The sequence below is a fragment of the Lemur catta genome, chromosome 24 (genome assembly GCF_020740605.2).
Source record: "Lemur catta isolate mLemCat1 chromosome 24, mLemCat1.pri, whole genome shotgun sequence".
NCBI classification, from domain to species: domain Eukaryota; kingdom Metazoa; phylum Chordata; class Mammalia; order Primates; family Lemuridae; genus Lemur; species Lemur catta.
In genome coordinates this window covers 11,422,729-11,440,784 of record NC_059151.1, presented here as the reverse complement: position 1 = coordinate 11,440,784, position 18,056 = coordinate 11,422,729, and the positions used below count along the sequence as shown (strand labels likewise).

The following is an 18,056-nucleotide window of genomic DNA, read 5'->3' as shown; positions in this document are numbered from 1 at the left end:
TCGGCTGCCTCACCTGTTAAGTGAGATTGAGACCACCTATAATGTGATCTGTCGTCTCCTGGAGAAGGTAATATAGCAGATTAAATGAGACAACACAAACAATGCATACAAAAGCGGTAACATGAGGTCTAGCACATACTCTAATACTCCCCACCATGCCTGGCATTGCAAGGCCCTCAATGTATGTTGGGGAATAAATGCAGATTAACGTGATCACATACACAAAGCTTTTTCTAGTTGTAGATGGAAATGCAAACTGCTTTCATTACTACCTTCTGGAACAGACTGCAAACTGCATGCTCCATGGCCATCCTCCCCTTTCCTTAACACCAGCACAGTCCCACCACCACTGGAGTTGAAAGGCACCCAGCTAAAAACACTCTCAGCCTCCCTGATCATGTAGGTGGCCATGTTGACCTAGTCTGGACAACAAAAGGTAAAGCCAGTTGTGGGTGGGGCTTCTGGAAAGCTTCTTAGAAAACAGGTAGGTTCACCTGATACGCGTTTTCTGCTCTTTGCCATATCCCTGCTTCCGGCTTCAAAGCCAGCAGAGCTGCCGGGGCAAAGCAGCAGCTGTGTGCCCACAGAACAACAGGACGCCCTCAGAAGCCTGGGCCCCGCGTGACCGCTGTGAAGCTGCCGTTCCAGTCCCAAAATGTCCACCTCCAGAGAATCAGGAAAAAGTCCACACTTTTATTTTTGGAAGATGTATTGATTAGAAATTGTATTGGGTTATGAGAAACAAAAACTCAAAGAACGGTAGCATCAACAAATCTGTCACCCGCATTTTTACTATGAGACCAAAAACAGGTGGGGAGTGAAGGTGACAATGGTAACTATAGCACGTTGAATAACGGCCACCCAAAGATCCTAAACTCTGGAACCTGTAAATGTTACCTTATATGAGCAAAGGGACTTTGCAGACATTACTAAATTAAGGATTCAATGATGGGGAGATGAGTCTGGATTATACAGGTGGGGACTAAATGTCATCGGAAGTGTCCTAAGAGAGGCAGAGGGAGACCGCACACATAGAAGAGGAGATCACGTGACCAGGGCGGCAGAGACTGGGGTAACAGGGCCACGGCTCAAGGAATGCCGGCGGCCACAGGAAGGTGGGGGGCAACAAGGAATAGGCTCCCTCCTAGAATATCCAACAGGCTCGATTTCGGCTCAGTGAAACTGATTTCAGACTTCTGGCCTCCAGAACTGTGCGAGAATAAATTTCTGTTGTTTGAAACCACCCAGCTGGTGCTAACTTGTTACAGCAGCCACAGGAAACAGATACAGTAACTAACAAGACATCAGGCACACCAGAATGAATCCAGTTACTGCACAGAAACACGCTGAAGAACTAATTTGTCTTTCTGAAGCTTTTCCCGTTTACATGTCCTTATTTATAGAGTCAATTCCTAATGATTCGTGGTAATTTTTAAATGGGGAGGGCAAACACATGTGATTTTAAGAAACATAACTTCAGCCAGCAATTTCCTCCTCTTCTCTTCCTTCCCTTCCGACCTATACCCCACCATAGACATGACTGACACACTGCAGTTGCACTTGTTTTTCCTCCTTCCGGTCTGGTCTACAGCACAGTTGTTTATGGCACTGAGACTGTCAACAGGGAAGAGACCCGGGACAGGGAAGGAAAGGAGAGAGAAGTGCAGGGCAAGCCCCAGGCCCCCGTCCAGGTCCTTTCAGAAACCCCAGTGGCTGCTGGGCTAGAGGTGAAATCCCACCATGGCCTCATGTCACACGCACCACCGCTTATGAATATATCGATACAGAGTTAAGGAAATCTCCCCAAAAGTAGAGCAAAATGGCAAAAAGTTGAAACTAAAGAAATGCTATTAGAGGACTAAGCCAGCAACTCTAACATCTGAATAATAAAAGTTTCAGAAAGAGAATGGAGAGGGGAGATCAAAGAAATAACTGACACTTTTCCGTAACTGAAAGACAGGAGCTGCCAGATTGGAAGAACCCACAAAGGATAAACATCAGTTTACTGAAGGTATGCAACAGGAAAGTCCATAATACGGGGGAAAAGAGGGGGTACAACAAGCTTCCAGAGAAGAAGGGAGAAAATGACAATGTACAGAAGGTTATGAATCGCAATGGCATCCGTCAACAACACTGGAAGCTAAAAGAAAGTGGAGCGGTAAGATAAAAATGTTGAGCGGGCCAGGCACAGTGGCTCACACCTGTAATCCCAGCACTCTGGGAGGCCGAGGCGGGAGGATCATTTGAGCTCGGGAGTTCGAGACCAGCCTGAGCAAGCGTGACACCCCCATCTCTACTAAAAATAGAAAGAAATTAGCTGGACAACTAAAAATATATAGAAAAAATTAGCCGGGCATGGTGGCGCATGCCTGTAGTCCCAGCTACTCGGGAGGCCGAGGAGGGAGGATCACTTGAGCCCAGGAGTTTGAGGTTGCTGTGAGCTAGGCTGACGCCACGGCACTCACTCTAGCCCAGGCAACAGAGTGAGACTCTGTCTCAAAAAAAAAAAAAAAAAAAAAACACAACCTATGGAGACTAGTGTGAACAGAGTTTATCTTCTCACTGTATAACTTACGGCATGGAGCGCACATCTTCCTATGCCTGGCAAACTGTAATACTTTTTTCTCAGTTTGAAATAGCTTCCAAATTTTATCATGTGTACCTCTGAGAGTTCTTTAAATGTGGAGTTTTTGCTGGTGTCCTTCCCCTGAGACATCCTCATGGTTTCATCACAACCACTTTCCTCCTGACTCAGAAGATTCACCCCACCAAGTCCCCCCAGCTGCACATGCAGGGTCTCCAACGACGCAGCCATGTCAGCATTCCTGTTGTCATTCCACACATTTCTGCTACAACTCCACTTATGTTAGATTTCAGTTTCACTGCCAGCACTATCATTCATTTCTTTGCTACACTTTCATCTTTGTCATCAATTCCTTCTTTTGATTACCTACTTTAGTAAAATGTTACATGGGTTTGTCACAGGGAAAGCAATAAAACTACAGACTGTTGTCTGCATGTGAGCTGGGTGACAGATACACGGTGACCAGTCACGGGCAGGCTATGAAAGAAGTGGAGAGACCAGTCATTGATCAAGGTTCACACCTGTCATTTACAGAGTGATCCTCAGACTGAGGAACTAGCAGTGACATCTGTACCTTATGTGATTACTTCACGTTAGTATACGGTAATATTAGCTTAAGTACAAAACGTCTGATTTCCTTAAGTACTAAGTCTGACTGGTGATATCTCCACACCATATTGTGAAAATGGAAAATGGATTCCTTTTGACAATCGCAAGCATTCGGCACAATGGTTGGATAAAGATGGAGTGCCGAAACACAGTTCAAAACTGGATATTCATCAAAAAAATCTAACAGTGTTTGTTTGACTGTCCAGCACTGGTATTATCCACTACAGCTTCATGAAATCTGGGCAATCGATGACAGCAGATGTCTACTGCAACCAACCGGATGAAATGATGAGGATGCTTGTGATTAAGCAGTCTAGATTGGTCAACAGAGACAGGCCAATCCTCTCGTAAGGCAACGCTAGACCACATGTTGCACAAACAATGCTGCTCAAACTACAAAGGTTGGACTTGGAAACTCTCTGTCATCCACTGTATTCACCAGACCTTGCACCACCTGACTGCCACTTCTTCCAGGCTTTGGACCACTTCTTGCAAGGAAAAATATTCAGTGCTCAACAAGCTGTGGAAAACACCTTTTGCAATTTCGTCACCACTCGCTCTACAGGCTCCTTTGCTGCTGGCTTAAACCAGATACCATTAAGATGGCAAAACTGTGTCGACAGTTTAGGCGCATACTTTGATTAACTCAACTGCTTCTTGTTTGCAGAATAAACTAAACTTTTGATTCAAAATCAGACATTTCATATTTAATGACCATGTATCTTTAACATGTATGTCAATCCTGGTGCAATGTTTGGCTTACAAAAACTTACATGCAATTAGACAATTAGTGATCACTGTGGGCTCTGCATCTGACTAGCATCCATTGCCTAGGGAACCTGCACACTGGGAAAGGAGACGCAAGAGCCAGCAGAACCTGGAGTCTGGAAGTTTGAACGGCTCCCTGGCCTGCACACAGACCATTACAGAGAATGAAAGCCTCCCGGCTCAGAGTGTTTGAGCACAACCTGTGACCATTCTGTGGAAGAATACTAAGCTATGCAGATACAAAGGCAACCCTAAGGAAGCCAGGTTTTAAAACTTAAACACACACACACACACACACACACACACACACACACATTTGGCAGAGACATCAGTAGCCACACACTGCAAAGTTGACAGACATCTCGGATTTAGTGGAACTATAAAATACAAACAGAACGCACAGAGAATCTCTTCGAAGACTGAAAAGTAAATACTAGCAGGCAGATAAGAGAAGCCCAAGATTCAAAGTACCACTGAACTGGTGATGAGTTTATCATTTCCCTGCTTTGAAATCCTGTGGGCGACAGGTAACCACAAAAGGACAGTGTTTCCAGGAGACCCTCTAATTCTGGCTCAAGGAACAGAAACAGAATTCGTGCTCAGGGTACAGAAATCCATCTTCCTTTCTCTGTTTTCTCACACCCAGCCCCCAAGCAATCCTGAGGTGGCGACCCATAAGAGCTTATGAGAGCCAAAAACTCTGAGGGATGGGCATTTTCCTCTCTGATCAGTGACGCTGTGGTCCTGGGAGCCCAGGGCCACACCCCACTGCTCTTTCCACTCTCCGCCTCCTGCCATTAAGCTCCAGACACAGGCTCAGCCATGGGAGCGTACAGCAAAGCATGTAACTAAAGCCACAGCTTTCTGGCCAGAGGACCAAGGCAAGGATACCCAAGGAACCAGAAAGCACCAGGAAGGAGCTCCACGGAGTGACCCCCATGAAGCTGTTCCGATGCTTGTGAGAGCAGAACTAGCACACAGACCAACACCCAGTCTCAGACTGAGCACTGGAACACAGGGGAATTGTACTGCAAAGGTTTGAAAACTGCCCTGGCATTGGAACCACAGTTCACATAAGGCAGGTTAGAACTTGCAGCCTAAACGTAACCAGATTTGTAGCCTGCTAAAACAAAAGTATCAACATTCTCCACAAAATTTAAACAAGAACCAAGATCTCATAATATTCAAAATCTCCAGGATACAATCTAAAATTATCACATAAGTTATCAAATCATTATCAATAATATCAATTTATCTATCAATAAATTATCATATAAAGAACCAAGAAAACTTCAACTCACATGGGAAAAGATAATCAACAGGCACCAATGTTGGAATTAACTGACAAAGATTTTAAAGCAGCTATTATTAAAATGCTCCAACAATCGAAAACACTATTCAAACTAATGGAAAAGAGAGAAAATCTCTACCAAAAAAGATACAGAAAAGCCAAACAAAAATTTCAAAACTGAAAAATATAATGGCCAAAATAAAAAACTAACTGGATGGACTCAATTACATAATCGGAATTATTTGGGAGGTTGAGGCAGGAAGATCACTTGAGCTTAGGAGTTCAACACCAGTCTGAGCAACTTAGCGAGACCTCTTCTCTACAAAAACTACAAAAATTAGCTAGGCATGGTGGCGTGCACCTGTAGTCCCAGCTATACTCGGGAGGCTGGGGCAGAAGGATTGCTTCAGCACAGGAATTTGAGGTTGTAGTGAGCTATGATGACACCACCACCCTATAACCCAGGCAACACAGCAAGACTCTGTCTCAAAAAATACACACACACACACACATATCACAATGTAATAATCATAGATTAAACACTTACATGATGCCTACTATGTTCCAGGATTCACTAATTACTTTACACATATTAACTCTTAACAACCCTATGAGGTAGGTACTATTTATATTCTCGTCTTACAGATGAGAAAGCTAGGATGCACAGATGTTACATGACTCGCCCAAGGTCATACAGCTGTCAAGTAACAAGTAGAGTACATGACCCTGTGGTCAAAACCATCTACACAGCCAAAAGAACGCATATGGAGGCGATGGGGCGACACAGAGCTAAATCTTCTTCCATTCTGGGAAGCCTAGAGATAATGCCTAAAACCAAATTATCAAGATCCAGCAATATGATCATGTTAGAGATACAGAAATAAATGCTAAAATAATCAGCTTAAAATGCCGAAAGATGTTACCAGACATAGGATGTTAGAATTACAGAATATTTGACTCAAAGCTATGTATGTCTCTTTCAGAATCAAAACCATTATGTAAAAACATAATTGTTAGTATAATCCTCGAAAATGTACAGGTCGTGTACATTATAAAGGTAGCCAGTATTTTAAGTTGAATGTCATTTTTCACCTGCATAAAGAGTCCATCTAAGAGACAGTTTTCTTATTCTGAGTTAAGGCACCTTGTCACTTGACACTGGCATTAAACTAATTAGTAAAACATTAATGCAACGTATCTATGCTTTCTTGCTCAGTGTGACTGGACAAGTTATTCTTGCCCCATGACTGTGCATCCTGCCCCACCCACCCACCAGCTCAAATATACAGCTCTCCTCTTCCAGCCCTGCCCTGGGGACGCCATCATCTCTGCAAATGACTCTTCTGGTGAGCGAGGTGTAACAGGCTGGGAAAACACCTCAATAAAACACTTTTTCTTTAACAACAAAAGGCTTCTACTAGTTTTGGGAGCTAATAAGCGATAGTGTGGTTCTTCATCTCGGCTACTCATTGAAATCATCTGGAAAGCTTCTCTTTAAAAATAAATACCCATGCTAGTCCCCACCCTCACATTAAGTCAGAATCTCCGGGGATTTGTTACACAGGTAATTCTTATTTATTTCCAAGCCTGCAAACCAATGGAGAGTGAAAAGGCACCACCAGAGTTAAGAGCACTGTGTTCTCATTTCGCTGCTAGAAGTCACTTCCTGCTTTTCTCTCCTTATCTATCTAATTTCTACAATTCCCACCTTATTTTAGGCCCCACTGGCTTGCCAAACTACAACAGCTTCACAAACTATCTCCCCATCCTGAACCTCTCTAATCCCTTCCTATCTCAAACCAGCCTACAAGTATGGATACATAAAAGGAAGTACTACGCGGTTTAAAAGGGAAGGAACTGTCACACGCTGCAGCATAAAGGAAACTTGAGAGCGTTACATTAAGTGCAACGAGCCAGTCACAGAAGTCCAAATGCTGTGTGATTCCACTTGTGCAAGGTCTCTGAAGTAGCCAGATTCACAGAACGGTGGTCTCCAGGGATCAAGGGAGGGCGACTAAGGAGCTGCCGTTTGGCAGGTACAGTTTCGCTCTGCAAGATACAAGCTCCGGAGATCTGCTTCTCAAACAATATAGACACACTTAACACTACTGAACTGCACACTTAAAAATGGCTAAGATGGTAAAGTTGATATGCTTTTTACAATTTTTAACAAGACACATTAAAAAAAGGCAAATTACAACACTGTACAGCTGTCTACAATGCAGAGCAATGATCCTACTTCTGTTGTGAAAGAATAAAAACAGCAGCTAACATTTAAGAGCTTACTACATACCAAGCACCCCGAGAAGTACGTACCATTATTACAGATAAGGCCTTTTATAGGTGAGAAAGCTAAGGTATAGATTAATTAACATGTCTAAAAAACACAGTTTATTAATGGCAAATCCAGGTTTTGAATGCAGGCCCTTTGGAGACAGCATCCATGCTCTTATCCTCTGTATCAGTGGTCCCCAACCTTTTGGGCACTAGGGACCAGTTTCATGGAAGACAATTTTTCCATGGACCCTGCGGGGTGGGGGGAGGAGCTCAGGCAGGGATGCCAGCGATGATGAAGCTTAGCCCAGTTTCATGGAAAACAATTTTTCCTCAGGGCTGGGGGCGGGGTGGGGGTGGGTGCAGCCTCAGGCAGTGATGCACGGCCCAGTTCCTAACAGGCCACAGGACAGGAGTTGGGGACTGCAGCTCTATATAAAACATATACAAAAATCTGGAAAGAAACTAAACTGTTAAGATCCTTTTAGCATATTAGGATTAGGATAGTTTTTACTTTATATACTTCTGTTTTAAAAATCTACAAAGATCATATACTGCTTTTTATAATAAAAAAAGGATACATTTACATTTTGAAAAAAATACACTCAATTGAGCAGCAAGGCCTCTATCCCTACTAACAGTTATTTCATTTCCTTGTATTTCTGCACCTGGATTCTTCACCAAAGTAAAGCCAGTAACTTGCTACTACACACGCGCCTCGGCTTGCTCCCACGTCCACAAACACATCCTCCCCTGGAGAGAACGTCCTACCCTTCCCCTCAATACACGTCTTTGATCTACCTCATTTATTTTATTTGCACTTTATATTTATCAGTATCCCTTCTCATCTCTTTCAGGAGGACTTTAAGAGCCTGTCTTCACTGATATCATTTTTCACCTATTCCATGTGCGGCCTTGAAAAACCGCCTTTGGCTGTTTTGTGTCCTCCACACCAGCAAAAGCCCTTGAAGATGTCACTACCCCTTCCAGAGGCACGAGGGCTACTCCAGCAGGAGGAAGCATACCTGGCATCCAGATGGAGATTTCTACAGATGTTCCCACCAGAAGCCAGGACTGCTCAGAAACAAAACTGATTCCAGATCTGAGGTAGGGAAAGCACAAGGTAAACCTGATTTGTCTTGTGTGCAGAGACTAATGGAGGAGACTCGAAAGGATATATTAATAAAAACCACTTTAAAGGTGGTACTACTGATCAAATTTGAGACTTGAACATCAAAAAGAAAAAAGTCCAAGGGTCCTTAACTGAAAAATGAGAAACCACTGGAGTGACCAGTATGCCATCATCACCTACCTTCTTAGCAGGAATACTTCACTATCCTTTTTGCTGGAACATAGTTCGATCACCAGTTGATGAGGGAAAACTCTTCCTTACAGGAACAATAACATCAGCTATTAAATGACAGAATTAGGGGGGAAATCACCATTTGCAGCCTCCACTGAAATAATTATTAGGCAAGGATCACCATGAATGCTAAGACCACTTGGAGAAAAACTGCTGAGGAAATGTATGTTCTCAAGGTGCCAGAGTATCATCCCACTGATTACATGCTGATTAAGAAGTAAAAAAATGTATAATACATTTCCAGTGGTGATCTGCTAGCAACCTCCTTGACCAAGTGATCAAACTTAGTACCAGCAGGAGTGGAACAACCAGACCTTCGATGCCTCCTGCCACGAGGCAGTATGAGGTACACAGCACCACCTATGAGCCTTGTCAAAGTGTTTAACCAGAATCTAACGAGGCATCTGGACTTACAGATAATTAATACAGGGGATAAAACAACAACTTAAAGATACTATGAGGAAATAATCAGATAATCAAAAATGCATAACAGTCTCTTCAAAAAGTCAGCATCATGAAAATAAGGATAAGAGGACAGTTTTAAATTAAAAGAGACTAGGCCAGGCACGGTGGCTCACTCCTGTAATCCTAGCACTCTGGGAGGCCAAGGCGGGAGGACTGCTTGGAAGCACAGGAGTTCTAGACCAGCCTGAGCAAGAGTGAGACCCTGTCTGTACTAAAAATAGTAAAAATCAGCCAGATGTGGTGGTGCACGCCCATAGTCCACGCCCGTAGTCCCAGCTATTCAAAAGGCTGAAAGGCAAGAGGATCGCTGGAGCCCAGGAGTTTGAGGTTGCTGTGAGCTAGGCTGATGCCACAGCACTCTAGCCTGGGCAAGAGAGGGAGACTGTCTCAAAAAAAAAAAAAAAAAAAAAATTTTTTTTTTTTAATTAAAAGAGACCAAGAGACATAACAACCAAATGCTAGTGAGCTCTGATAGGACCCTGTTTCCAAAACCAAAAAGCAAAACAAACAAGGTTTTATAAAACATACTTGGGGTATAATAGAGAAATTGGAGTAAGATTGGCCCATTAAATGGTATTAGGGAATTCTTGTTAATTTTCTTAGGTGTAGTAATGGCATTATAGTTAAGAAAGAAGAACGCTCCTGTCATTAGAAGATGCACGCTGAATATTTAATGTATGCAGTGTCTTATTTAATATATGCAGTTGACTTATTCTCAAATGATTCAACAAATATACACTCAACACACACATAAGCACATGTAAATAAAACAAAACAGAGCCAAATGTTAATTTAGGTAATGAGTATACTGCAATTAGTTATACTATCCTACTTTCAACTTTTCTATTTGTTTGAAATTTTTCACAATAAAAGCTAGGGAAACTCTCAATATAAATTGTAAAAAAAAAAAAATTTGAGGAAAAAAATAGCTGCTTGTCTGTAACTTTTACTGGCATCACCTTGTCATTTATCTCTTTTTTCCCCAGTACTTTCATTTAATACAAGTATAACATAAGCCCCTTGAGGAGAGTTAAACCCTTTTAAATTTTAACAAGTTTATCTATATGAAAACAGTCCAGTGAATGCTGCTATTCATAAGTAACACTAGACTGGCAAAAATAAAAAAGCCTGTTAATATCAAGTCCTAGTCAGAATATGAAACAATGTAAACTTTCTGATGATGGGAGTATGGTACAACCACTTTTAAAAACAAATTGGTATCATCAAAGTGAAACTGAATACATCCTACAACCCACAATTTTCCCCCTAGGTGTATCCAAGAGAAACTCTTACACACAGGCACCAAGAGTTAGGGACAGAATGTTTAGAGCAGCACTGTTTATGATAGAAAAACCTGGAACAATTCAAATTTCCATTAACAGAATAAATTATGATACATTAATTGACTGGAATACCACATAACAACGAAAATGAATGAACTAGAGCTATCTATATGCAACATGGACAAATCTCAGGAACATACCGTCAAACAAAAAAGCATGTTGAAGAAGAATATGTATAGTGATTTCATTTACAAAAAATTTAAAAAACATTAAAATTAAGCAACATAGCATTTAAGGAATCAAACATACAGAAGAACAAATGAATGATAAACACAAAATTCAGGATATGGAGTAAGTACCTCTTTGGTGAGGGACACAAAGGAGCCTTTTGATTTATTTTCCTGGTAATGTGCTTTTTAGTAAGTTAGATGGTAGGTACACAGGCATTTACTGTACCATGTTTCTTTAGATCCTGTGGATGATTTACTAACAGTTTTTTATTCTACTCAACATCAAAAACAATTTAGAAAAAAATACATAGATCCTGACTTTATGGCCCTTAAAAGCTCAATTCAAACACAATACTCATTTATTCATATAATAACTGCCTTCACATTTTTCCCTACCATTTGTTTAGTAGTGAACAGTGCAAAGGTATCAGTATTCAAAGTTAAACCCATCGCTATTACCAGGTGCCAAAATAATCAGTAATAAAATAAATCCTCATTCAGGAAAAAAAAAATTCATGTCATGTCTAAAACCTAATAGCACTTACATTTACCTATTTTTACTGAATGATTTAAGCTGGTAAATTGATGGGTAAGACAGGGTTAATCTTCAGAACCTGATGTAAAGCGTTGCCCTTTTGTACTTACATCAAGGCAGAATCATTAAATACAGGTTCCCACAACAGGAAGAAGTCTCTGTTGCCTCCTACTTTATTACTTTATAAATTGCTAAAGTAATTTCACTTATCATTTATACTCTAACCACTCTTTTTTTTTTTTTTTTTAGAGACAGGGTCTCGCTATGTTGCCCAGGATGGTCTCAAACTCCTGGCCTCAAGGGACCCTCCCACCTCAGCCTCCCAAAGTGGGCTTACAGACATGAGCCACCACACCCGTCCCCTAACCACTCTTTAGAGCTTGAGCTTACGACCCACATACATGCCACGCTAGCAGACAGCAGACCCCAACGGACAGGGTTTTAGGACTGCTTTCCAACAGACACGGCACAGCTCTGGGATATCAGGAAGAAGTCTCTACTGAGCCTTCAATAAGACAGGTCACTGAAGACAAAAACAGGAAAGAACTTACAATGTGGGGGGTAAGTTTTCCGGGGTCCCTCTCATGAGTTCAAACTATTGCTGCCCTTTAAAGACACACCTTGAGAAGACAGGCCTGGCTTATTGAGTGTTTGGGATTGACCTTCATTCAAAAGCCTGATGACTGATACTAACCAAAGAAATGAAAATAAAAACACTTACAATTGTTGAGCTGGAAGCAGTACCTGCCCAAACACGAATAAAAGAATGGTTCATATTAAAACTGTGAGGTCAGGAAAGGTTCAGGATCAAGCAGAAAAGGTTGTAATTATATTCCATTACATTAAAACTTTAATGCAAAGGGAAGCCCAGTGGTTGCTCTATAAAGTATTCCTGCCTATATTATATCTAAGAGGGTTTGCTATTACAGCAATATAGAAGCAGTTAACCTGCCACCGCTTTCCCTCCTAACAACGAGAGCTGGGTATGTGCACTTAGGTCTGTCATGCCTACCAAATTTACTAAGACACAACTAAAAATTTTGCAAATATGCCAAATCTGAAAAAGACTCACCTAAAAAAAACTGATTAAAACTTTTCCAATCCACAAAATAGGTGAACAGTGTAAGATCACGTTTATTTCCTATAGCCCTTAAATTTCCAAAAAGGTAATTCCAAGTTAAGATGTATAACTTTTGATTACCTACCAATCAAACAATGCCTGCTTTTTTTTTTTTTTTTACAAGTTCTACTGCAATGTAAATATAATTCATACTAAAACCACACCAACTCCCAGACGGCCCTCAAACCAACAATGACCCACTAACCACACTGTGAGAACAGTTCTGAACAAGGATATAGAATCAGCTTGGGACGATTCACCTGTGGATCTGTGTACCAGAACGATTATTATTCTCTGTTCCTGAGTAAGTCAAAATGATTTAAATTTCCAGGGACACACACTGAAGAGTAGTTGAAAGAACAGCTAAAAAATTGAAAACAAACTCAATTCAACCATAAGTGAATACACAAATGGCAGTACATCCACAACAGTCTTTACAATGGATAATATAAATTCCCTAAGATTAAATATATTATGGTGCCATGTCTGTAAAAACATATACATGAATATGCACATACATGTATGTAAGAATACGCAAATATGTATGGCTGGGCATGGTGGCTCACACCTGTAATCCCAGCATTTCTGGAGGCCAAAGTGGGAGGATTGCTTGAGGCCAGGAGTTCGAGACTAGCCTGGACAACACCACAAGAACCCGTCTCTACAAAAAAACTGAATAAAAAAATTTAAAAAGACTATGCAAATATGTTGATAAGAATATACACCAAAAGTTTCACGGAAATTATCTCTGGGTAACTAACTGTTTTCACCTCTATTTCCTATTTTTCTAGGATAAACAATTAGTGAAATTATTTTTGTTGTATAAAGAATCAGAACCCCCCTATACCTTCATCCTATCCTTTTGTTTATAAGAAGCTACAACATTTGTACCCAAACTCAATTAACTTACAGCAATATCTAAGGGTGGTCTGAAGGAATGTGAGGAATTTAAAGAAAGTTCCCACACTTATAAATAAAAATTTATAACTAAAGCACAACATGGCAATATCTCCATTGACAAAGATGAATTCCAGAAACACTCTGCATGGGCAGGAACTTTGTCACTGAAGGAGAAACAGTTTCAGAGGGCAGGACTCATGTCACAGATGCTGCATATTAAGAGTGGCCATTCCTTCCTCACCTTCCAACTCCCACCTAACAAGATGCTCAACTCGATTTGCTTCCTGGAGATTCAATCACGTTACCTTGCCACCGCTTCTCTGAAAGAACCTGTTACAAGAATTTGTCCAAAACGATTATAAGCAAATAATATTTCTCCTCAAACATTTTTAAACCTTCCTCGGAACTCATTTTAATAGTATTGTATATAAGGCTATATGCATAACAAAACTATTTACTGAAAACTGTGCAAGGCAGTTTGCATGCTCTCTTATTCGTCTTCCCCTCAACCCACAAAGAGAATGCTCCACCTTCCCCCTCTTACAAACGAGGTATCCCAGGACACGGGAGCAAAGACTGAAACCCAGGCCTCCTTATGCTAAGCTGTTAAACCTACAAACCTAAGCGGCTGCAGCTGCCTCGGTGCTTCCCAGCTGATCCTTTAACACAGGACAAGATAACAAAGGCCTTATGCTATTCGCTAATTTAATCAGAGGCAGAAAAAACATTGAAAAGCTAAATTCAACCATAAGTGAATAAATAAATGACAGCACACCCATAATTATTTTGTACGCTACTCAGCCTTTACAAAGGATAATGTAAACGGAGGATGTCTTTGCTCTCCATCGCAGGCCCACTGACCTCTCCTCTTTCATTCAGTGAACTGAGCGCCCACCGTGCCCGGGGCACTTCAGAAAACATCAAGATGAGCAAAGCGCTGCCTCCATCCTCAGAAACCTCCTACACCCAACTCAAGACAAGACATATACAAAATATTAAATAAGAAGGGACACTTCTACCAAGAAATACAATCAAACACAGGAACTCCTGGAAAGGTCGATTTTCAAGTAAAACGGGTTTTACTCCCTGAAAGAACCAAAACTTTTCTTAAATTAAGCATCTGAGGTAAAAATAGTTCTACCCTCTCAAATATAAACACAGTATAGCAATAAAAAGAGCTAACATTTATTTAGTTTATTAATGTACTAAGCACATTTAGTCTTCCTCAAAACCCTCAGGTAGGTTCTATCTATCTATCTATCTATTTTTGAGGTAGGGTCTCCCTCTGTCGCCCAGGCTGGAATGTAGTGGCATGATCATAGCTCACTCCAGCCTCAAATTCCTGGGCTCAAGCAATCCTTCTGCCTCAACCTCCCAAGTAGCTGGGATTATAGACGCCTGCCACCACACCCAGCTAATTTTTCTGGGGTTTTTTGTAGAGACAAGGGCCTCCCTATGTTGCTCAGGCTGGTCTTTAACTCCTAGCCTCAAGCAATCCCCCCACCCCAACCTCCCAAAGTGCTAGGATTACAGGATGAGCCACCAAGGTAGGTACTATTAATGGCCCCATTTTAAAAAGATGTAACTCAGTCGGGCCAGGTGCCTCATGCCTGTAATTCTAGCACTCTGGGAGGCCCAGGAGGGAGGGTCACATGAGCTCACGAGTTAGAGACCAGCCTGAGCAAGAGGGAGACCCTGTCTCTACTAAAAATATAAAAATTAGCTAGCATTGTGGTGCGCACCTGTAGTTCCAGCTACTCAGGAGGCTGAGGCAGGAGGATCACCTGAGCTCAGCAGTTTGAGATTGCAGTGAGCTATGATCACACCACTGCACTCTACCCTGGGGCAACAGAGACTGTCTCAAAAAAAAAAAAAAAAAAAAGTAACTGAAAAACAGAAAAGTTATTTGCCCAAAGTCACATAGCTAGTAAATGATGGAGTCATAATTCAAATGTAGCAGTCTACCTCTCTATTCTGCCTTTTGATGCATTTATCCATTAATTCAAACATTCACTGACCACCTTCTGCACAGGGAACAGAGTCCTGGGAAATGAGGACAGGGCAGGGAACAAGATAAGATAGCTCATTTATAAAATTCATTTTCTGATTTAAAGAGAAGACAGACCACTCTTAGTGAAAATGATCACAGAAGTGGCCGGGAAAACCACAGACGTGGAACCTGGCTTAGGCAAAGTTACAATGACTTGATCAAGGTCTCAAGGTGGGACTGGAAGAATATCTGTGATTTCAGAAGCTAGGTGACATTTTGGGTAAACCTGAATTTGGGGCTAAAATCCTGAAAGCAATGGGACTCTTTGGGGGGGGATAAGCATAATCAGACTATGGGAAAAATAACTTACGGTTTTGTTTGGTTGTTTTTTTTGCAAGATAAGGAATTACAGTAGTGAAATGAATTAAACGACTATTATAATTGACTTGGTGAGAAATTTTAAAAACTTGACCGTACGAGGTGGTAATAGTAATGAAGAAAAAGAGACAGCTGTGAGAGCTACTCTGGATATATCTGACTGTAGGTACAACCGTGGTACCAGAAATGTACCTGCAAACATGTAATACCCGCAACCCTACAACATGGAAAAAATCGTGCATGTTTTCACAAATGTGTCTAGCATCTTTCCACAAACCCTGGTGATTCAATCTTTTTTCTACTGAATGTCACCTATGCTTGATGAACAAGGTTTTATGATATTGTTTTTACATCTTAGAGAAATGTGAGTACATATTAATTCATTCGTCGTTACAAAATGCCGCCTAATTTTAAACAGTGTAAACCACATTATTCAACTCAGATGGTAACAATTTCCAAAAGCGAGCTACTATTTTCTAGTAGTCCCACATAGGCCTCAGCAAATTAGAATCTGAAAATTTTAAAGAATCAAAAGAACCTGTACCAGATTTAACATGTTGAGTAGTCCCCATACTATTTTTAGACCAAGCAACATTTCCCCACGTGCAACTTTTTCCAAATGATACTAACAAGGTCAAGGATCATATCATATCTAAACACAAGGCCTACTTAACAAAGCTAAGATTTCTTACAATAGCTTATCTACAAGTGGTGTGACCTTAAGGATTTTATTTTATATGTCTTATGGTTACATATAATCTTTTAACATATTTAATATTTGAAAATACTTATAGTATTTGTATCACTGTGTTCATATATTTGTTTCCATTCTTATGCATTTATATATAGCGGTGTTCAATTTTACTGGCATCCTTTTAAAAATAAAAAGCCTTACATTTCATGTTCCTTGGATAATTTAGAGGAACCCTGTGAACTACACAAGGAAATCCATCAGCATTCCCTCTGTACAGCGTAACACTGGAGCTCAGAAAGATTAAGTAACTTGACTAACTCAAGATCACACAGTAATTGGCAAAGGCAGGGCCCTGACCAGGCCTTCTAACTTTGTTCACGCCCTCCTGCCCTCAGGACATTGCCAGCTCAATACCGGAGTCTGGAACATTCCCGTGCCTCTCTTCCCCGAACCTGGACGGTAAGAGACTGAGAGCCACACTCCCGCTGTCCTGCCATCTTTCCGGGTCTGGAAACGCAGCAGCAACTCTCGTTGGTAAACACAAACACGAGCACACGCTCCAGTCGGGACCCACGCAACGCCGGGTTTGCTCCGCTGCACGCAACTTGTTAAAATACGACCTTAAAGCACGACCTTAACGAAGCTGTCCCTTTCACCCAGTGGGAAATTCAGTAACAGAGCCAGACGGTTCATCCCGTTAACGTACAGTTTTCTAAATTAATAACTGTGGACACCAAAGGAAGAGCAGAAATCGCACCGATCCGCTGTGTCCCCACCCCCAAAGTTGCTTAAGTGTCAAAGCGCAGGAGTAAAACACAAAGGAGCCGGGCTGGGGCCGGCGTCCCCGCTCCCCGCGACCCTCAGGCAGCCCACCCCGCGAGCCCACCGCGTCGCTTCCGCCCCGATCCGGCCGGGACCGGAGTGACCGCCCGGCCCGCGGACCCAGGCGCCCGAGACCAGCGCCCCGCCGGGAGCTGCGGCCGCGGCGACCGCGACACCGGGGCTGCCCCTGTCCTGGGCGTCGCTACCTGCCCGGGCCGGCCGCGCACCTGGCAGCCCCCGCGCGGGCGGAAAAGGCACGACGGGAACCGGCCGCTGACGCGGAGCCCTCGGGCCGCGGGGCGACCCAGGACGAGGCGGCTCCCGCCCCCGGCCCGCACGGCGGCAGCGGACGGCGCCCCGGGCCCGCGAGCGCCGGGACCCCCGGGCCGGAGGGGGCGGCGGCGCCGCGGGTCGGGGAGCAGGAAACGCGGCCGGGGCAGGGGAGGGGCGCGTCCGAGGGGTCCGCCGGGGCGCGGGCGCCTACCTGCGAGCAGAAGTACGAGCCCTGGATGCCCAGCTTGATGCAGGTGGGACACTGCAGCTTGGCCTCGCGGCTGCAGCCGTCCGTCTCGCACACGCGCGTCTCCACGGCCGCCATGCTGCCCGCCCGCCGGAGCGGCGCCGCGCCGGGGAAGAGGAGGCGGGGGGGGAGGGGCGGGGGGCGGAGCGAGGCCGCGCCGGGGGGCGGAGCGAGGTCCGCCGCGGGCCAGGCGCGGGGGGAGGGGCGTGAGGGGGGTCTCCGGGGCCACG

At 43.0% G+C, this 18,056-nt stretch overlaps 1 protein-coding gene across 1 annotated transcript in view; it reads right to left on the bottom strand.

Moving 5' to 3' along the window:
• Window positions 1–18,017, bottom strand: part of METAP1 (methionyl aminopeptidase 1) — a 53,258-nt gene extending 35,241 nt beyond the window's left edge. Inside the window, exon 1 of the mRNA XM_045536863.1 lies at window positions 17,791–18,017. Within this exon, the coding sequence (XP_045392819.1) occupies window positions 17,791–17,904 (114 nt within the window). The 5' untranslated portion in view covers window positions 17,905–18,017. The remainder of the gene's footprint in view (window positions 1–17,790) is intronic.
• Between the last annotated feature and the right edge of the window lie 39 nt (window positions 18,018–18,056).